General features: G+C 39.4%; 1 protein-coding gene across 1 annotated transcript; it reads right to left on the reverse strand.

The window, feature by feature from the left end:
• Positions 1–1,306: 1,306 nt before the first annotated feature.
• GBP5 (guanylate binding protein 5) lies at positions 1,307–18,588 on the reverse strand. Its single transcript, XM_007176362.2, has 12 exons — positions 18,523–18,588; positions 14,746–14,947; positions 11,611–11,820; positions 10,982–11,109; positions 8,744–8,853; positions 7,161–7,357; positions 6,551–6,793; positions 5,231–5,511; positions 4,245–4,457; positions 3,383–3,485; positions 2,904–3,085; positions 1,307–1,502 (listed from the first exon to the last, which is right to left on the reverse strand). Exons 3-12 carry the CDS (start codon positions 11,798–11,800, stop codon positions 1,389–1,391), a joined length of 1,761 nt encoding a protein of 586 aa, XP_007176424.1. The 5' UTR covers positions 11,801–11,820; positions 14,746–14,947; positions 18,523–18,588; the 3' UTR covers positions 1,307–1,388.
• Between the last annotated feature and the right edge of the window lie 2,479 nt (positions 18,589–21,067).

Consider the following 21,067-nt stretch of genomic DNA (forward strand, 5'->3'; position numbering starts at 1 on the left):
GCTCACGGGCCCAGTTGCTCCACGGCATGTGGGATCTTCCCAGACCAGGGCTTGAACCCGTGTCCACTGCATTGGCAGGCAGACTCTCAACCACTGCACCACAGGGAAGCCCACTGGTAGGGTTTTGATATGTCTGCAAGCAATTGATTTATTACGGTCTCTGTGCAGTCAAACCTCTCTGCTAACGATAATCTGTATTTGCAGCTGCTCCCCAGCACTAGCATCACCGCCTCAGCTCCACCTCAGATCATCAGGCATTAGATTCTCATAAGGAGTGCGCAACCTAGATCCCTCACATGCGAGGTTCACAGTAGGGTTCACGCTCCTATGAGAATCTAATGCCGCAGCTGATCTGACAGGAGGCGGAGCTCAGGCGGTAATACGAGCGATGGGGAGCGGCTGTAAATACAGATGAAGCTTCGCTCGCTTGCAGGCTGCTCACCTCCTGCTGTGCGACCTGGTTCCTAACAGGCCACGGACTGGTACTTGTCCATGGCCCAGGCATTGGGAACCCCTGCCTTATACCATTTATTTACAGACTTAAAGGATTATAAAGATGTGATACACAATTACCAAGTCCAATATAAATTGCTTCATAATATACAATGTCCTATTTAAGTTATGCCCTTGGTGAGGATAACAGGAAGGTTAGGCTTCTTTAGCTCTTCAGCCTATGACACAATTTCCATGCTGGTAGTTCCTTCCATCTTCTAGAGCACCTCTGTTTCATTATGATGTTATTTGCTTACAGCTTAGAATAGTCTAAGCAGCCTGTCTACTGACCATGACCAGGAGTCATATAATTGCCCATAGACTGAGCAGTTGGGAACTGCAGTTCCCACCCAGGTGGGAACCATACACGTCTCCACTAAGAAGCTAGGTTAGTTTTTTGCGTGTGTTTTACCATCAGTGCCTCTCCCTGATGGCATCCAGCACAAAATCACTTGGCAGGAGTGATGCCCACCTGAGTCCAAGTCACTGGGTAAATTCCATGTGACTTAGTTTATTGTAGAAACACCCTCCCATGTCTCTTCCAATTCCCACTGAGACAAATATGGAAAATTAGAGGGGTGGTATTGGTGTACAAGAGAAAGTTTCCCTTGATAGATCCTGCCTAATATCACTGCCAATAGAGGCAATGATAATATGTCCCTTATAATACAAGTCATAATCTCTTTAAGGAAGCAAACAACAATTAAACTATTGAAATTAGTGAAATGCACATTTTACCAATTACGAGCATCATAACTTTATAACTCAATACAAAAGCTCAATATAATTATTATGAAGTTTATTTAAATGGTGATTGTCTCAAGTTCTATAGTTTCTTGTTCCTTTGTGTCTTCAGTGAAAGTGAACCAGAAAATGAATTTCTAGTGTTTAGTTCTTTAGAGTAAGATACATGTATCATCTGCTGAGTCATTCCTCTGGAGATGCTGGATCTCATCCTGAAGTTTTCTGCTCTCAGCTTGGAATCTCTCCTTGAGCTTTTCAGCCTCCTCCTAAAGAGTGATACATAAAACCAAAGAGCTTAGCAAAAAGTAGTGTCCAGATCACTGTGGGGGGAGGGGGGGGAGGGGAGGAGCCCAAATCATTGACTTTCCCTTAGTTATTTTAATCAATCGGTAACAAAAGACAGACCCTGATTCCTCCTTTCTGTTCATGTCCATTTTACGTCTCACTCTTGGTTTCCTACTTGTGTAATTCTTCTCCCATGTCTCTTTCTCTAGCTGCAGAAACATCATCCTCTCAATCCCTGAACTATTGGTGTTCCAAGAATTATATCCTAAGGCCCCTTCCCCCTTTGCCCTTAGGGAATCTGAGTCATGTTTTGACTTCAATTCTCATGTATATACAGAGGAATGTCAGATCTAGTATTACAAGGAGAGATTGATACAACAACTAGATGTCTAGGTGATATCCACAATCAGGTGAGGAGTCTGAGCCTTAGATAAGGGAATTTGTTTCATGTCTCCACAGTTATGGGGTAAAAGTAGAAGGACAGTGTGGGGAGATCAGAAACACCAGGTTGAAAATACCGTCCTTCAGTGCAGGTCTGTAATCTCAAAATTGTCTTGGAGCAGTGTCTGGAAAACAAGGACCTACAGGTAGATCAGCCACCCTGGAGGAGGAAGAAGGTGTCCTTTGTGTCATAAGGGTGCTCACATAAGAATTTCAGACTAGGTCTGTAGAAACGAAAGCATTGTAGATCTCACTCACTGGGAAGGCTGTTTTGATAACTTGCTAGGATGTATGATATTGGCATTTAGTTATCTCTTTGGAACCTAATTTTTCTAATCAGAAAAATAAGGACATAATGGTTCTGATTCACAGTGAACAGATTAGATTAGAGAATGTGTGTAAAGTTCTTTGCACAGTGCTTGGTAAATAAGGACTACTGTTAATTGAGTGATAATAATAGTAGAGGACTGGAAGAAACAAGTTAAAGGCTTTCAGAACCAGTGACAATTAAGGAAAGGACAGGGGCATAAACACAGTAATATGAAATTAATTTAGCAAGGTAATCTATGACCAGTGGAAAAGACTAGCTAGAGCAATTAACAAGATAACAAAAAAGACTAATTACCCTGGGTTAGAAATATCCTTGGATTTTGCTTAACAAATTAATAATGCTTATGCTGTGCCAAGCGTCATTCTAAACACAAATATTGACTCATTTAAGTATCAAAATAGCCCTATAAAATAGGTATTATAACCATCTCCGAACAATATATGTAGTAAGAAGTGGAGCTGGTTTTCTTACCCAGGCTGTCTGATTCCAGAGTCCTGGCCCTGAGCTACAATATTATGCTGCCTCTCCCACAGTCAGTGCTTCATGTTCTCATCAATACAGAGAGGGGAATATGATTAAAATCCAGAAATGAAATAATTGATATGAGTACCTTGAGCCGACGTTCTTGGGCCCTCTGTTGCAGTGCCTGCTGGTACACTCTGTTTATCTCCATTTGTCTCACTTGTTCCCGATGGAGTCTCTCCCTCTGCTCCATCATTTGCTGGTGCTGCATCAGAATTGCCCCCAACCTTTGTGTTTCAGCCTTCATAAACTCTGCTTTCGCACGTGCCTCTGAAAAGGAAGAAAATGGCAAACTTCTCTAGGATTAAAGTACCTTTCCTTCTGCCTCCCACTCATTTGTAATTGCCGCTACTTCATAGAGAAAATTCCCTGGGGTCATATTTCCCCTCCAGGCAATCATATTGTAGCTGACGGTATATGCCCTATTCAGATATAGACTGAGGAGCTAAGAACGGCACATTTTTGCCATTCTTGCTCTTGTTTAATGATCCCAGGTGAACCAGGCCAAATTAATTTAAAATGTATAGAATTTCTGTCTTGCATCTTTTTTTTCCATTTTCTTCTCACCTTCCATCTCCTCTTCCCTTGCGGTGAGAATCAGGTCTGTCTGCCAAATGGTAACACACTCAAACTCCTTGGACTGTAAATATTTCTGCAGAGCTTCCTCAGCCTGGGAACCCCAAAAAAATGCAGTTAGAGCTAGGAAATGATTAGAAATGCAATAAACCTCTTTATTTCTTTTTCTTCCCAGCATCTTTTCCTCCCTGGAAGCGCTCAGTCTGTACTTGGTGAAACTATCAGTCAAGACTTTTCTGTCAAGGGGTGGGCACAAGCTCCAGGCTGGCCTATCAGAGTACCCAGGGCCACTTGATGCAAAAGATTTGGGTACAGGCGGGAAAATACTGCAGCTTGGGTGTTTTAAAGACTGATATGGATGGTGGGAAAGACGCTTTCTCTCCCGTGAGACTGAGGGCACAAAGGACTAGTTAAGCTGCGAACTGTTGGTGTCATCTTTGCTGCTGTGTGGGGTGAGCCTGCCTGAGAATGACGTGAATGGTGAGGAAAACAGAACAGAAAGCTGGAGTTGAGATTGGAAAGAAAAAGGAAAGGGGAAAATTGATTACATTGTTACATGTAATCAACTGATTATGTTAAACTCTTGAACATATCTACACTTACAACTAAATTTAAACATTTTGCCTTTAGTTTATGTGAGCCAGTGAATTATTTTCTTAAGTTAGTTCGATTATTGGGATTCTGTACTGTGTAACCAAAAAAGTCCCTTTGTTGCAATGAGTGTTGAAGGTTGTGATAAAAGTCTGGTGACTATGGTGATAGTTCAGTTTAACACCACAGCTCTCATTCTTCCTGTCCGAAAAACGAAGACCCCTAGCAATTCCCCATAATTAATGCATAAAACTAGGGATACCTGTATTCCTTTCCTGGGCTCCTGATAGTACTTTGCCTTCAGCTCTTCTCTCTTCTGAAGGAAGAGACGATGCCCCCCAGGTTTTGAATAAATCCCTTGCTTCACATCTTCTTCTAGAGGACAAAAAATATCCTGAAGTAAAGCTGAACAGCGATTCAGTGATGCCTCCAAATTCCGTTTACAGAAGTCATTCTGTTTGGTTTCTAGCAGGGTCTTCGAAAGGAAAAAGGCCCATGGAGAAGGTGTTAGCAACACTTCAGTACTTTTAGAAATGGTTTACAAAAAGAATCTCTGTATTTTTTCTGTAAATTCAAGGACTACAAGTAATACTATATGCTCCCTACCAAACCTAGAAAAGTTCCAAGGATGATACACCGTAGAAAAATGACTTTACTTTTGTTTTTGAAATCTCCTGGAACCCCATTCTTTTGCTTTTTCTGCTTTAGATAGGATCTTCAGACTGCAGATCTCTAGCCTCATGCCCTAATTTTAAATGTAACCTACTGTTTTACAACCACCCCAGTATTATACTGGGCTGGGATTCCCAATGAGGTAGAATGGATGAGTGGGTGCTATTAAACCTAGGGACATTATATTTTAGTAGACCCATTTGGCAATTCTGTATGCTTGATTAATAAAAAAGGAAAGTTAATTAGTACTTTATGAATACATTTTTTTAAGGGATAAGATTACTTAAAAACAATTAGTCCATGGGTGTAACATAGTAAGTTGAGTTGTCTGCATGTGAAAGTTTCAGAATCTATAGGGTCCAGAGTAGTTACATGTTTATTTGTTTGGTTTTTTGTTTGTTTGTTTTCAGAATAATAGTGATATCTTGGTCACATAAGTGATAGTCATTGTCTCTCAGTCTAGTAAGAATTGTTTTTCTTAATTAAGTCCTCATTTTGCCTCATTTTTGCCTCATAGCAATACCTTGCCTATATTGCCCCTAAGCCCCATGAACTACAGCAGTAAAACTTAATTACCTCTAATTTTTCCTGGAACCCTTGGTCTATATCCTCGAAAGAGTTCTTCATGAAGACTTCCATAGCCCCTTTCTCACTGGCCCTGTGCAGATCCAGCAGCTCCTGGAGGGTTTCCGTGGGCAGCTGCACCTTCTGGCCCATCTGGTGGTCATAGTGAGCAATGGCCTTTTGCAGTGCGGCCAAGTTCTTAATCTGGGCCAAGGCCAGGACTTCGTTCTCCATGCAGGGCAGATCCCCACTGTTGATGGCATTGACATAGGTCAGTACCAGGCTCTCTAGATCTTCACAGGAGGAAGAGATGCTTGAATTATTTGCAGAGAAAAAGGACATGCTCTGAACTGAGTAATTCTGAGAATGTTAATTTAGCGTATTCAGCCTCCTGCACAGTGTTCAAGTGGCCCAAATAAGTTCCTTTGGGAAATTATGTGACCAAGAAGACAGATCTTTAATTCTTTGAGAAAAGAAAGTGTTCAAAGAGGAAAGTTCAAGATCTATGTGATGATCCACATTTCATCATTTTCTCATTGAGAAATGAGGAAATGGTTATATAAAGTTGTGTGTATTCATTTGATTAGAATACTATAGACCTTTTGCCTCTTTATACTTCCCATTTTTTCTCTCTTCCTCAGGTTTCTGTTTCCTTCAGAATTCCGTTTTCTCCTCCACTTCAACATGTAAAGCTGGTATGAGTGTTACCCTCATTGGAAAAATCACAAAGTAGGCAAATTAGACCAGGTCAACTTACTCTTCGTTGGAACATTGCTGTTTGTCTTCCTTGACTTTAGCTATTTTTGTTTGCACTCAACTTCCCTTTAGAGCATAGCAATAATTGACAAAGTTCCAAGACATAGAGTATTTAGGAACAACTGGACCAAGAAGTCTGCTTAGATTTCTTTAAGGGTTCTAGACAACTTGGGCATCTGCTTGTTTAATGTTTGTATCAAGCACATTCTATTTATACAGAGAATGTATGTGTTTTCTTCATCTTCTGCCTATCAAAGGCATAATAAGTATCCATAATATCGGTAGAACAAATGCTGCCAACCCATGTGGGTTAGTCTAGTTCAACAGTGTACCACTTATAGGTAGAACTTGTTTAACCTGACCTTTTCATCAGGTTATATTCCTAATTTATCTTTGCAGGCATTGCTAAAAAAGCCTAGAAATATTTTTGATGCTCACCTGAATTTAATAAATATGATACATATGGTTTTCTTGGTAGTAGCTGATTATGTATTTTCAACAGTGGAAGGAGAAAATTACAACAGTGCTCTCATTCTCTATTTTGGATTGAAGGAAAATCCTTGAAGAGGTACTCACGAGATCCATTGACCTTGATGCCTCCTGAAACAGTTTTAGTCTTGGAATGGCTGAAGATGTAGGAACAGAAATCTGCCACTTGTTGTACAAATTCAGGATCCAGGTCATCATTATGCAGTGTCTCAAGCTGGGCAAGCTTCTTCCGATGAGTGGGCAAGTCAAAAATAAAGCATTCCTTTATTGGAAAGAATTTCTGTATACACAGACGGGGCAAATTAAAATTTTGAAGATGTTGATCGGTGCCTGAGGAAGGAAAAATAAGATTATTTAGTATAGGGTTAACTTTCATTTTAATCTCTTTCCCACAAATAAATGTGCCTTCTACCTACTGTTATTTATTTCACTACATTTTCACAAACCCTAAGCAAAAACTTAAAACGTGATCAATCAGGGAAAGGAAAATGGAAAAGTAATTTTCTCCAAGAACAGGGGAGTAATACAATTTAATATTGAATGTATTAGTTCACTTTAAATCAATAGTATTAATTATTTATGTGATAATTTAGTCAGGTGAGTAAATATAGGAAACTATAACTTTAACCAGCAACACACAAGAGATAATTTCTTGTGCTACTTTTCTCCCTCTTTCCAAAACTGAAGTCCCTGTTACCTTGCTTTGGCCTCAGTGAATTCTCCAGGTACTCATCTGCTGTGATGAGTTGCCCATTTGCTTCCAGGTCAAGGTAGAAATCTCTCACAGTCCACACTAAGTCTGGACAGACGCTCACAAAGTCAGCTGCATTGTCTACCCCATCAAGATCAGGTGACGTAACTGTTCTGAGCAGATTTGACAGTTCTGTCACATAGCTGAGATGCAATTAAGGAAAACTGTTGGAAATAGAACAGCGTCTAAACCATATTTAATTCCATGCCCTCCTATACTTTTATATTCCCTTTGGGTTATAACCAATCCTCATTTCATCAGTAAATATAAGGACTATTTTTCTTGCCCCATTTTTTCCCCAACATCTTCATTGGAGTATAATTGCTCTACAATGGTGCATTAGTTTCTGCTGTATAACAAAGTTAATCAGCCATATGTATACATAAATCCCCATATCCCCTCCCTCTTTCATCTCCCTCCCACCCTCCCTATCCCACCGCTCTAGGTGGTCACAAAGCACCGAGCTGATCTCCCTGTGCTATGCGGCTGCTTCCCACCAGCCATCCATTCTACACTTGGTAGTGTGTATATGTCCATGCCACTCTCTCACCTCATCCCAGCCCACCCTTCCCCTTCCCCATGTCCTCACATCTACTCTCCATGTCTGCGTCTTTATTTCTGTCCTGCCCCTAGGTTCTTCACAACCTTTTTTTTTTTTTTTAGGTTCCATATATGTGTGTTAGAATACGGTATTTGTTTTTCTCTTTCTGACTTCGCTCTGTATGACACTCTGTATGACACTGTATGACAGACTCTAGGTCCATCCACCTCACTACAAATAACTCAATTTCATTTCCTTTAATGGCTAAGTAATATTCCATTGTATATATGTGCCACATCTTCTTTATCCATTCATTTGTCAATGGACACTTAGGTTGCTTCCATGTCCTGGCTATTGTAAATAGAGCTGCAATGAACATTGTGGTACATGACTCTTTGAATTATGGTTTTCTCAGGATATATGCCCAGTAGTGGGATTGCTGAGTCGTATGGTAGTTCTATTTTTAATTTTTTAAGGAACCTCCATACTGTCCTCCATAGTGGCTGTATCAAGTTACATTCCCACCAACAGTGCAAGAGGGTTCCCTTTTCTCCACACCCTCTCCAGCATTTATTGTTTGTAGATTTTTTTGATGATGGCCATTCTGACCGGTGTGAGGTGATACTTCATTGTAGTTTTGATTTGCATTTCTCTAATGATTAGTGATGTTGAGCATCCTATCATGTGTTTGATGGCAATCTGTATATCTTCTTTGTAGAAATGTCTATTTAGGTCTTCTGCCCATTTTTGGATTGGGTTGTTTGTTTTTTGATATTGAGCTGCATGAGCTGCCTGTATATTTTGGAGATTAATCCTTTGTCAGTTGCTTCATTTGTAAATATTTTCTCCCAGTCTGAGTGTTGTCTTGTCCTTTTAATGTTTACAATGTTTTCATTTTTGTGTTTGATACACAAGGACTCATGAACATAGCTGGTGAATAAAGCAGTTCTCTCTGGCTTTGGTGCCATCCTGGACAACAAAAGGATACTGCAAGAGGTCGATAGCCCTCTGGTCAATTGTGTTCATAGTATTATATACAAAGGTACTACTCAGTAGTAGTGCCAGTACAAATATCTGGGTGTCACTCTTTTTGTCACCCTAGAAGTCAGAACAAATTTCAGTCATGTCTCATGGCATTCCCATATGAGCAGTTATTAAAAATAGACCCTTGACTTACAAATGTTAGACAAGACAAACAGAAATGGTTGTGAGAAACATATGAGCTTTGAATAGTTCTGTCATTAGCATTGATAATTTTATACAAAACCATATTTTGTTAACTTATCAGTCCCTCTTATAACTGGTTAGGTGTTTGAAAAATGGATAGTCAAAGTTCGTGAAGGTAACCAGAGTGCTTAAAATGAAGATTTTCAATTGTGTAAAACAAAATTGGTCTGTATACATAATACATGCATCTATTTTATTGAGTAGCTTTTATACACAGGACAGTTCACATTACTGATCTTATCTAATACTCAAAACAACACTGTGAGATACGTTTTTCTTTTTTCTTTTTTTTGTTTTAGAGAGAGAGATGGGACAAGTGACAGCATACAGCTAAGCTTCAGCACCAGAATTGCTCAAAGAGTAGGGATGTATTAGGGATACATATTCAGGAGCCTACCGGGGGTGAAGGATGTGAATAAACTGCACAGGTAATAAGGCAGTTCTCTGAACTGACTTGGTATTTCTCTGCTGCACAAATGGATCAGGAGCCCTGCAAAGGAGAACCTTCAGAGTTCAGTGTATTCAATGCAAACCTTTAAATGGTTCTCTTCCTCTTTTAGAGCATGTAATCTAGACTGGATACCCCCAACCTTGGGCTCCAGGGCACCTTCTTCGTGTTGGGATCTGTACATAGAAGATGCTAAAATACAAAGATATACAGTCCCTGTACATGGAGGCCATTTCTTACAGTTCTCCGAGTGATTATCTAATCTGGTAGGGATGAGAAAGGTAAAGTCCTTATCAGCCTGAGCCCCAGGGCCTCTTCTCCACAGAGTACTGTCATATTTTTTCCCCTTTTTGAGGTTTCAGATAATGTTTAAAATGTAAAATAGATCAGAGATAATTCTGCACTGGTCAGCAGGACTGGAGCAGAAACATGTTTTGATTCCTGGTACTGTTGAGATAAGTTTTTAAACTACTGTCTCCATGTTACAGGTGAGGAAACTAAAGAAAAAATGAGTTAACTATTTTGAATTGTGGTAAATTAAAGGCAAAATGAAGACATAAAAAACAAGAGCTCAGGCTTCCCTGGTGGTGCAGTGGTTGAGACTCTGCCTGCTAATGCAGGGGACACGGGTTCGAGCCCTGGTGTGGGAAGATCCCACATGCCGCGGAGCAACTAGGCCCGTGAGCCACAACTACTGGGCCTGCGCGTCTGGAGTCTGTGCTCCGCAACAAGAGAGGCCACGATAGTGAGAGGCCCTCGCACCGCGATGAAGAGTGGCCCCCGCTTGCCGCAACTAGAGAAAGCCCTCACAGAAACGAAGACCCAACACAGCCAAAAATAAATAAATAAATAAATTTTAAAAAAAAACTTTAAAAACAAACAAACAAAAAAAAAAACGAGAGCTCAAGGGAAAGATCCAGTTTTGTGCTCGAGCCAGCTCACGAGAGCTGGCTGTGTACATCTTTCCTGAGCCCTGAGTTTAGTGACTTTACTTTGGTAGCTTGGAGTGAGCTGTGATGGGAGTACTTGGAAAACTGGCAAGTACTACAAAGCAAGGCTTTTTTTCCCCAGTGGGCTGGTGGTTAGACACTTACCAGCGTAGAAGTGAAAAAATCCCATGTTACTCCTGTGCAAGTGATAAAATGGATGAGACCAAAGGGGAAATAGAAGATTTGAGGAGACATTCTTGCTTGTCAGAGTCCGAGAGCTCCTACTGCCAGGACCCTGATTTGGACTCAGGTCCCGCTGCCCTGAAGCTTACTGCATATCTCTATCCTCTACAGGGTCAAACTCGTGACAGTGATTTTGTTTGTACCGCCTTTCTGCAGTTCGGTTAAGTGCCTAGCTCCACGTTCGCACAGCCTCCCAATTATGATTCTGGCTTATACATATATTTTTCTCACTTCAGGTTTCCAAACTTTGACTATTAAAAATAGAGAGCGGGAAAAAAAGGTATACCCTTGTCAAGCAGAAGTACAAAAAAAAAATCTCCCTGTGTAAAGAATGTTCAGGGATGAGGAGGTTGATTCAAAAGGAATCCTTGTTCCTTGCCTTCTCTATATCTCCAAGTCCCTCCGTGTCAAGAAGAACCAGGATGTGGTTTGGTTTCTCAGGGTGAGGCACACACCACATCCAGATGCCCTTGGTGTGAGACTGCACCGTGGATCCAACAGAGAAACCTGCAAGGGGGAGTGGAGAGGCTGTAATTGAGGAGGGGATCTGGAAATTGGAGACTTTCTTGACAACTGAGTTACTGTGTAAGGAAAGCAAGATGAAGATATGGCAGAAAGTATAACCCAGTATTGATCTGAATTACAATAGAGGGATGAGAAAATAAGAATACCAAGTACTGTAGGCTGGAAATTTGATGGATTTTTTTGCAAGAATATTATGCTATTAAAATTTTAATCATTTGTAATTACATATGTAGAAGTATTTTAATGATGTCTTACCCTTATAATTGGAAAATAGTATGATTTTTCTAAGAAAAAAAGAGGTGATATGTCAGAAACAGAACTCAACCCTTTATCTCCCAGAAGATAATTAACTAGCTGCGGCCCAAACATTAGCTTTCAATATTCCTCCGCATCTCTAACTTCCTCTCCTCGCATCACCTTCCTGCACGCTGGGAGTGTGGGTGGGCAGAAGGGACTCGGCTGGGCTTTGCTGGTGCCACTCACCCTTGTTCTTCCCAGCTAGCTTGTTCATCAGGTAGGATTTGCCGGTGCGGTAGAGGCCCACGATAGCCACCACCACAACGGGCTGCTGAATGGCAGACAGGATCTTCAGAGCTTTCGGATTAACCAACAGTCGCCCATTAATGTTCTCAATGAGGCACAAGGGTTCTGGCATGTGAACCACTGGGGCCATGTTCAGGGGGGTCACCTGATCTGCAAGGGAAGAGATGGGATAGACTGGAATTTCTAGACTTTAAACAGAGAAGAATCATTTTCCTTCCTCAACCTGCAGGCATACTACTCTGCAGCATGGCCTAAGTTTCTGAAGAAGTTTAAAAAAGACAAAAGAGCAAAGAGGGTCATAGTAAAATATGTCCTAGGCCCTTCAGAGTTCTACTATAGGCTACCCCACTGGTTCTTAAATATTTGGTGGCCTTATGGAAAACCATTTTCTGAGACTAATTTACTGCTATTTTGAGTCTGACGCTTCCCCACTGGTTTTGGCTTGCTTATATTTCTTAGTTTTTACCTCTTTGAATCCCCAGATTGAATCTTTATGACCACTATTTGTTCCATGACACTTCTTGCTTTTACACCGTATCAACTTGCTTTTCTCTAATTTAGGGCTATGTCCAGTCAAAGCGTATTATACTAAATCCTGCCAGGTCATTATGTAGCATTATCTAACAAATAACAGTTGTTTACTTCTTAAAGCTTTACTTTTAAAGAATTTTTTATGTAGCTATTAGTGTGTGTTCTTCAGTCAAAACTTTAATGAGTGTTCATTTTATGAATGAGAAAGTGAGTGAAAATACTTTCTAAAATAATACTTAACCAGTTATTTTCTAATTTCTGGGCATCAATTTCTGTAACCTAAAGAGTCCCCGATAAAACATGTTTAAGCTATCTGAGATTAAAACAAATGCTTGCTTTTCTGCCTTGTCACATCATAAAGAACAATTTTCTTCCATTTTAGAAGTGATTATTTTCAACAGAAGCTAAAAATCCACCATCTGCTTGCCTTTTTTAAAAAAACTGAAATCTTACAGTGCAAAGGTCTGGATTCCCTTGCTAGCTTTTAAAAAGTTATAAAGACCCATTCTCCCCCTTTCTTCATAGCCAATGCCCCAGAGATTATCCAGATGACAGATAAATAAAAACAGAAACTGCTTGGCAACAGTAATATATCCATTGCAAATGTCATCACGTCAGGGCATGGGAGCCAGGAAATGTTCAGTCCAAGCCACATTCAAAAAGAGGGAATCCCACATAATTTTACATTCCCAAATGCAAAGTTTCTTTTTACTCTTATCCACTTCCAATGCAGTATTGGCACCTTATGCTTGTTGAGTTCTGTTATCTGATTTGTATATAGCAGGGGTCATAATCATTTTTAGGTTAGAAAGATATGGGGACCTGGCAGTGATGATCTATAACAGTTAGCTAGAAAGACAGAAGATACACAATCTAAATCTATTTGCAGATTTTGGGAACCTACAAGCTCTTGTGCTTTGGAATGAGGTCACTAATGGGAAAGGAAGTTGGTTTGTCTGAATTTTCAGACCTCTTAATGAATAACATTTAGCGCTGTGTATCTATATTAATGAAAGTATTTTATACATTGTCCCCAGATGTTACCCGGGTAACAGCTTTAATGTTTTTAGGACAGCCCAATCTCCAAAACATCTCTGCAGATTCAATGTGTTTGAGCCCCATACATAACTATTGCTCTATCATAACTCAGCCTATGATGTGTGCTCTGAGTTGCATTCTTCTCCCTAACTCTGTTAGAGCCCCATACTCTTTGGTAAATAAAAACAATGTAAGAATGCATCAAAACACACAGAAATACAAATATACATTTTGACTTTGAAATAGGGCAGATCTGATTTCTAATCTCAGACCTCCACCTGGCTCTCTGTGTGACACTGGCATTTCACTTAACACTCTAAGCCTATCTTCAGAAAAAGAAAGTAAATAAATAACTATTTATATACATCAGTATAACTGCTAGCTTACAAAAGAGAGAGAGAACTGTAGGAAAGGAAAAAAATGTGTAAAGAAGGAAAATCCTGAGAAATATAGGAGAAAAGGCTCGGAAGGACTCCTGATGGAGTTTCTAGAAGAAGACATCTGTTTTCAGTCATACAATTCTAGATGGGTTTTGTGTTACTTTTATGTTGTTTGCCTTCACTTTGTGTTGTTTTTGGTTTGAGTTGGTAGGAAAAGGAAAAAGCTCTTCTTAAGGAGAAAAATGGAAATCAAGCAAGAAGGAGATGCACGAAGTATGTGCTGTGATAAGAAATTCAAAGGAGGAGAAAGTTTCCAGGAGTAAACAAAATTTCCAGACAGTGTTAAGTGATTCGTTGGGGCTTCCCTGGAGGCCCAGTGGTTAAGGTTCCACGCTTCCACTGCAGAGGGCAGGGGTTCAGTCCCTGGACTAAAGGTCCCAAGTGCCGTGCGGTGCAGCCAAAACAAAACAGAACAACAATGAAAAATACATAAAAAACAAAAAGTGATTCGTAATAGTAGAATTATTAGAGGAGAAGAAACAAAGTCCGACACAAAAGGCCTTAAGGAATGAGTGGGTGTCAATCAATCAAGACATTCATTCAGGGTTCTTTCTAAAGGAAGACACTCATCTTCAAAAAAGTGCAGGGCTATGACTAAAATGTATAGCCATTTTCATGAAACTTCTTCATTGTTCATTCTGGGTTTCAACTTTTTTCTTTCTTTTTTTTGTCCTTAACAAGGTAAGCAAGCCATTTACATTACATTTCGTTCAATGCTCTTTCTCATGAAAATAGTACAGTCATAGTTCTTCAAAAGTTAAGGCTGCAGTTTGAAGGATCTTTATCAGGTCTTATCAAAGGTAACTTAAGTGGCAATTATGATCCCCATAGATCATAAGGTGGCAAAGGAAGAAAAGCAGTATGAAGACATTTCAAACTCTCAGTCCCCACACATGCTCGTGTCTAATTCAGTGGAACTGGCACTTAATGAAATCTGCTGCCTCTCTGACAGCACCACAATTTACCTTTAATAAGAGGTGATAGTCTACGTCGAGCTCAGCTGCACTGTATCATGAACAGACTTTTTAAGACATCCTGACCCTTTCCACCCTTGCCCCAGACTTACCTTAATGGTGAAATCAGTAGCAGAGATCTTTTAGAGCTGGTAAGAAAGGTGCTTCAATGAGAAATTGGTAAGAGTTCTAAATCTGTCCCTCAGGTTAGCTGTGTTGGATTCTGATATACTTTTTTCTTATCCAGTCCTGGGGATTTCTTTTCTTTCCACTCCACTCTGCCAGAGGGCGGAGGATTAGAGTATGAAACAAAACCTGAAAGTGGAAAGGGTTTTTGAAATGTCGCTGCAGGAAACTGAAACCACAAGCCAAACGGAAACCACGAGCCAAACCACAAGCCAAATTGTACATGGAAGAGAAATTTGAAATCATTTGCATTTTTTTCTACTCCAAACTGTCCTCGGGGCTGTGGGAAACCATAATAAGTCTACAGTAACAGTGACTATAACCCCAAGGTATGTTTACATTATGTGAATATACCATTTTTGCTTGTTTTTTGTTTTTGTTTTTGTTTTTGCTTGGCTGCACCACGCCGCATGTGGGATCTTAGTTCCCCAGTGGGGATCCAACCTTTGCCCCCCACAGTGGAAGCGCAGAGTCTTAACCACTGGACCGCCAGGAAAGTCCCCGCTTGTTTGATTTTAAGAAACCAGCCTTCTTATGCAATTCAGGTCATCTCTTGCTAAACATGTAGGAATTTTGATAGAATTTTTTTCTGAGAAAACTTGAGTTTGACACACAGAATAGACTGCTGTATAATTTCAATGAAGAAAAATTCACTTCCTCAATAGACAAACTAGATGCTAAACAATTTTAAAGAACTTAAAAAAAATCAGTCATTAAATGGTCAACAGATTTTTGTAACTGCATCTTTCATCAGTCAGGCAAACATTCAAAGCAAACACTTTGAATACCTACTACACGCAGCAGTGTTCAAAGAGAAGCAAGAAACCAACAATCAAGAAGCATCATAATCCCTATGAGGAGATTTTGTTCTAGATGAATGCAACCTACAGCCTCCTTTGCCTCCCTCAAACCCACTCCTCCCAAACATGCAAATATTTATTCGGTTGTCTTCCTTATTTTCAACTATTGTCTGGTAGCGTTGGCACATTGTTTTTCAGAGCTTTGTAACTTAAATCTTTCAACCACCCAAGATATTAATAATAGAAATTTCTCTATGTCTTTTTATTATTATTACTGAGCTATAACTGACATATAACATTGTATTATTTTTAGGTATGCAACACAATGATTTGACATATGTATATACTGCGAAATGATTACTACAAAAAATTTAGTTAACATCTGTGACCACACAGTTACATTTTTTTCTTATGATGAGAACTTTTAAGATATACTCTTTTAGCAACTTTCAGATATACAGTAAAGTATTCTTAACTACAGTCACCATGCTGTGCATTATAACCCAGGATTTATTTATAACTGGAAGTTTGTACTTTTTGACCACCTTAACACATTCCACCCTCCCTCCCCTCACCTCTGGCAACCACCCATCTGTTCTATGAGTTCAGTTTATTGTTATTTTTTAAGATTCCACATATAAGTAAGATCATACAGTATTTGTCTTTCTGTCTGATTTATTTCACTTAGCATAATACCTTCCAAGTCCATCCATGTTGTCACAAATGGCAATATTTCCTTCTTTTTTATGGTTGAGTAATATTCTATCATATATACATACCACATTTTCTTTATCTACTCATCCATTGATGGATAATTAAGTTGTTTACACATCTTGGTCATTGTGAATAATCTTGCAATGAACATGGAAGTGAATATATCTCTTCAAGGTAGTGTTTTCATATCCTTCAGAGATGTACCCAAAACTGGAATTGCTGGGTCATGTGGTAGTTCTATTATTAATTTTTGAGGAACCTCCATACTGTTTTCCATGGTGGCTGTACGAAATCTATATTCCCACCAACAGTGCATAAGTGTTTGCTTTCTCCACATACTTATCAATACTCGTTATTTATTGTCTTTGGGATAATAGCCATTCTGACAGGTGTGAGGTGATATCTCATTGTGGTTTTGATTTGCATTTCCTTAATAATTAGTGATGTTGAATATTTTTTTCAGTTACTTGTTGACTCTTTTTATGTCCATTTTGGAAAAATGTTTATTCAGGTCCTCTGCCCAAATTTAATCAGATATTTATTTCCTACTGAGTTGTATGAGTTCTTATATATTTTGGATATTAACTTCATCAGGTAGATGATCTACAAATATTTTCTCCCATTCTGTAGGTTGCTTTTTCATTTTGTTGATGGTTTCCTTTGCTGTGCAGAAGATTTTTCATTTGATGTAGTTACATTTGTTTATTTTTGCTTTTGTTGCCTTTGCTTATGGTGTTAAATTTTAAAAACTCTTTGCCAAGACCAATGTCAAGGAGATTATCCCTATGTTTTGTTTTAGTTTTTTGGTTCCAGGTCTTAACATTCAAGTCTTTAATCCATTTTGAGTTTATTTTTGTGTGTGGTGAAAGATAGTGATCCAGTTTCTTTCTTTTACATGTGGTTGTCTAGTGTTCCTGACACTACTTATTGAAGAGACTATTCTTTCCCTGTTGCATCTTCTTGGCTCCTATGTTGTAAAATAATTGATCATATATGTGTGGGTTTATCTGTAGGCTCTCAATTCTGTTCTGTTGATCTATGTGTCTGTTTTTATGCCAGTACCATACTATTTTGATTATTATAGCTTTGTAATATAGTTTAAAAGCTAGAAGCATGGCTTCAGTTTTGTTCTTCTTTCACAAGACTGCTTTGACTATTCAGGACTTTTTGAGAGTCTATACAAATTTTAGGATTCTATTTATATGAAAAAACTTTGCTGGATAGAGTATTCTTGGCTGATAGTTTTTACCTTTCAGTATTTTGAGAATGTCATTCCACTCTCTTCTGGTCCATAGAGTTTATTCTGAGCAACCTGCTGATAGCCTATTGGGGATTCCTTTGTACGTTAAAATCTTTTTTTCTCTGGCTGCCTTACAATTCTTTCTTTGCCATTGACTTTTGACAGTTTTAATATAATGTATTTTGGAGAAGGTCTTTTTGCATTGAAGTAACTAGGTGTTCTCTTTCTTATCTTCATGGACTTGAATATCAAGTTCCTTCCCCAGGCTTGGGGAATTCTCAGCTATTATTTCTTTAAATAAATTCTCTGCTCCCTTCATCTGCTCTTCTCCTTCTAGGAAACCCATTATCCTAATGTTGCCCTTCCTAAAAGAGTCAGATAGTTCTTATAGAATTTCCTCATTTTTTAAAGATCGTAATTCTCTTTCCTCTTCTGCCTGTATTATTTCTAGATTTCTATCTTCAAACTGACTAATTCTCTCTACCATGTGGTCTGCTCTATTTCCAACACTTTCTAATGCATTCTTCATCTTATTTATTGAGTCCTTCAGCTCCAGAATTTATATTTGACTTTTTCTTAGAGTTTCAATCCCTTTAGCAAAGTATTCCTTCTGTTCATTTATTCCTGAGCTCATTGTACTGCCTTTCTGAGGTTCTGGTGAATTGTCACTTTCTTTTTGTGATACAGTGTTACTGTTGTTCTTCATGTTGTGATGAGTTGTTTGTTCTTCTGCTGGTGCATTTGAAGTAGCGAACACCTTTCTTTATATAAAGCTCTGTGTGTGTGTGTGTGTGTGTGTGTCTGTGTGTGTGTCTGCGTGTGTGTGTATGTTTTACTTGATTCTAATTTTTCAACAGGTTAGAAATTAAAAATGAAAGCCTGTCTTTTGTTTTCCAGTAGGTGGCGCTATAGCACAGTTTTTTTTGTTTTTTTTAAAAAATTTCTCTTACCTGCGTGCCTCTGGTTGGTTATATTAGAGAGTTGGCACTTTCAATCCTCCACTGCCTCTGTCAGAGGTGTAGTTTGGTGCCTTCTTGTCCCTGCTTGTGTCTCTAGGGTTGTTAGGGCCTTGCTACTGCTCTTGTCCCTGGCGTCGCCGTCCGGGGCACCAAAATGGCAGGTGCTTCCACCGCATCCAAGATCTGAGTCACAGGCTCCACCTCTGCTGGGGGAGGAGAAGGGGGAGGGGGAGCTGGGATCATGTGCACTCTGCCATATCCAGGGTTGCGGGGTTCGCTGGCAACGCTGCTGTGGGTGGTGATGGTTGGGTGGGCTGGAGTTGTGGGTGCCTCTGTAGCTGGAGGGATGGTGTCACAGGTCCCACCGCTGCTGCTGCCCAGATATCTGTCGCCACAAGCATTGCTATGGCCAGGAGGTCAGAGTCGTGTGTGCCATCTCCCTTGCTGCTCCTGGGTTCTCTGGGGCTGCCAGCTCAGCTGCTGCAGCTAGGGGACGAGTACTGCAGGCACTGCCTCCACTGTTTCCCCTGTTCTGCATCCTCTGTGTGTTACAGTTCACCCACCTTTAGATGTACAGGTTTATGGAATTCTTCTGTTTCCTGGTGTGTTGGGCAGAGGTATCTATGCTGAATTGTGGATGTTTAATGGTTGTACGTTGTAGGGTGGAGACAAAGAAAGCATCTGTCTCTGCCCTGATGTTGATGTCACTCCACAGTGTTCACTTTAAAAATATTTATTGGAAAACCAAATACATAAAGAGAAGTGACCAAATTACACATCTACATTAGATACTTTTAGTATCTAATTAGATACTCTTAGTATTAGTATCTAATTAGATAAAAAGTATCTAATTAGTATCTTCATTAAATACTTTTCCAAAAGTAGATATGTTCTTGTGCTTTCATGTCAGTAAAGGAATAGATTTTTACAAATACTCCCAGAAGCTCAGTCACAGAACCTTGCAATTTCAACTCCCTCCTCCCACAGGAAAACTGGTAGACAGCCTCTGACATGGCTCCCAATGATCCTAGCTTCATTACACTATTCCACTTCCTAGTATTCACACCCTTGTGCAATCCTCTTCCTTCTGACAGTGGGCTGAATCTAGTGAATTTCTTCTAAAAATATGGTGAAAGTTGTGAGGTTTTACTTCCATGACTAGGCTATAAAAGACTGATCTTTCTCTCGCTCTCTCCCTCCCTCCCTCCCCTTCTTGGTTTGGTGACACTGGTGCAGCCAGTTGCCATGGTAGAGACACTCACATGGCAAGACATTGAGAGTGGTCTCCAGGCAACAGCCAGTGAGGAATTGAAGGCTTTAGCCCCAAACTCATGATAATTAATGCTGCCAACAACCACAAGAGTGAGGTTGGGATGTGAATCCTTCCCTGGTCAAGCCTTGAGATGACTGCAGTCCCAAATGGCACTTTGCAGCAGGGAGAGACCTTGAAACAGAGGACCCACCTGAATGTCAAGAGGTCAAGGACCTCTTGACATTCAGAGTCTGTGAGATAATAAATGTTGTTTTTTCAAGCACTAAATTTTGGGGAAATTTGTTTTGTAGTAACAGATAACTAATTCAGAAACTTTAATCTGACTTCTAACATCATAAATTACTACTGTCTTTCATCTTAATCTGAATTAAATTATACAGGATGTTTTGTTTTTGTATTTCACTTCCTTTGCTTAACATTATGTTTTTATAGTCTTTCAGGTTGTTGAGTTCAGTAAAAACATATTACTTCATATATTAATGAATAGTTTTCAATGTGGTTGTCTCAATTTATACTCTCACCATCAATGTATAAGAATTCCCAATGTTCCACATACTCACCACTGGTTAGATATGTCAGACTTTTAGATTGTAATCGTCTTGGTGAGGGTGTGGTGAGTGTGGTAAATGCAGGTTTAATTTGCTTTTCTTTGATAATCAGAGAGATTAAGGATCTTTTCATATTTATTGCTTATTTGGATATCCTTTTTGTCACACCTATTCAAAACTCTTGCTTAGTTTTCTAGTAGGTTGTCTTTTTTATTTCTTGATATAAAGATTGCTTTATATATTCTGAATTTGAGCTGTGTGCGTGTGTGTCTGTGTGTATAGATCTAAACTCATCAATTCTTTATTTCTGTTTAATGTTCTGCGTCCTATTTCTCAACCCAGAGGATGTAAAAATAATGTCTTTGTTATTTTCAAAAAATTTTATTTTTTCTTTCATATTTTGATCTACAGTCCACCTGGAATTGATTTTTTTTTAATGCCAGCTGGTATTGAGCAGTGCACCTCCTGGATGTTCATCTGGCTTAAAAGGAGAAATGATCAGACATCGATTATATACTGATTCATGGCCTAATGGACAATGGTTTGACTGGATGATCAGGGACTTAAAAGGAACATGATTGGAAAATTGGTGGGAAAGAATTTGGAGAAAAGGTATGTCTACTGTTCTCTCTGAATGGGTAAAAAACATGAAGATATTTGCATCCTATGTGAATTCTCACCTAAGTGTGACCCTCAGCAGAGAAGGATTTTGGTA

This window comes from Balaenoptera acutorostrata, chromosome 1 (genome assembly GCF_949987535.1).
Source record: "Balaenoptera acutorostrata chromosome 1, mBalAcu1.1, whole genome shotgun sequence".
NCBI lineage: Eukaryota > Metazoa > Chordata > Mammalia > Artiodactyla > Balaenopteridae > Balaenoptera > Balaenoptera acutorostrata.

What these genes read in the sequence shown, in the direction of transcription:
- GBP5 (XM_007176362.2), bottom strand. Translation starts at nt 11,800, where the DNA reads ATGGCCCCAGTGGTTCACATGCCAGAACCCTTGTGCCTCATTGAGAAC. An exon ending in AGGGCTATCGACCTCTTGCA is followed by an intron (nt 7,358 to 8,743) that starts GTATCCTTTTGT and finishes ATTGCATCTCAG; the next exon opens with CTATGTGACAGAACTGTCAA. An exon ending in CATCAAGGTCAATGGATCTC is followed by an intron (nt 5,512 to 6,550) that starts GTGAGTACCTCT and finishes CCTCCTGTGAAG; the next exon opens with ATCTAGAGAGCCTGGTACTG.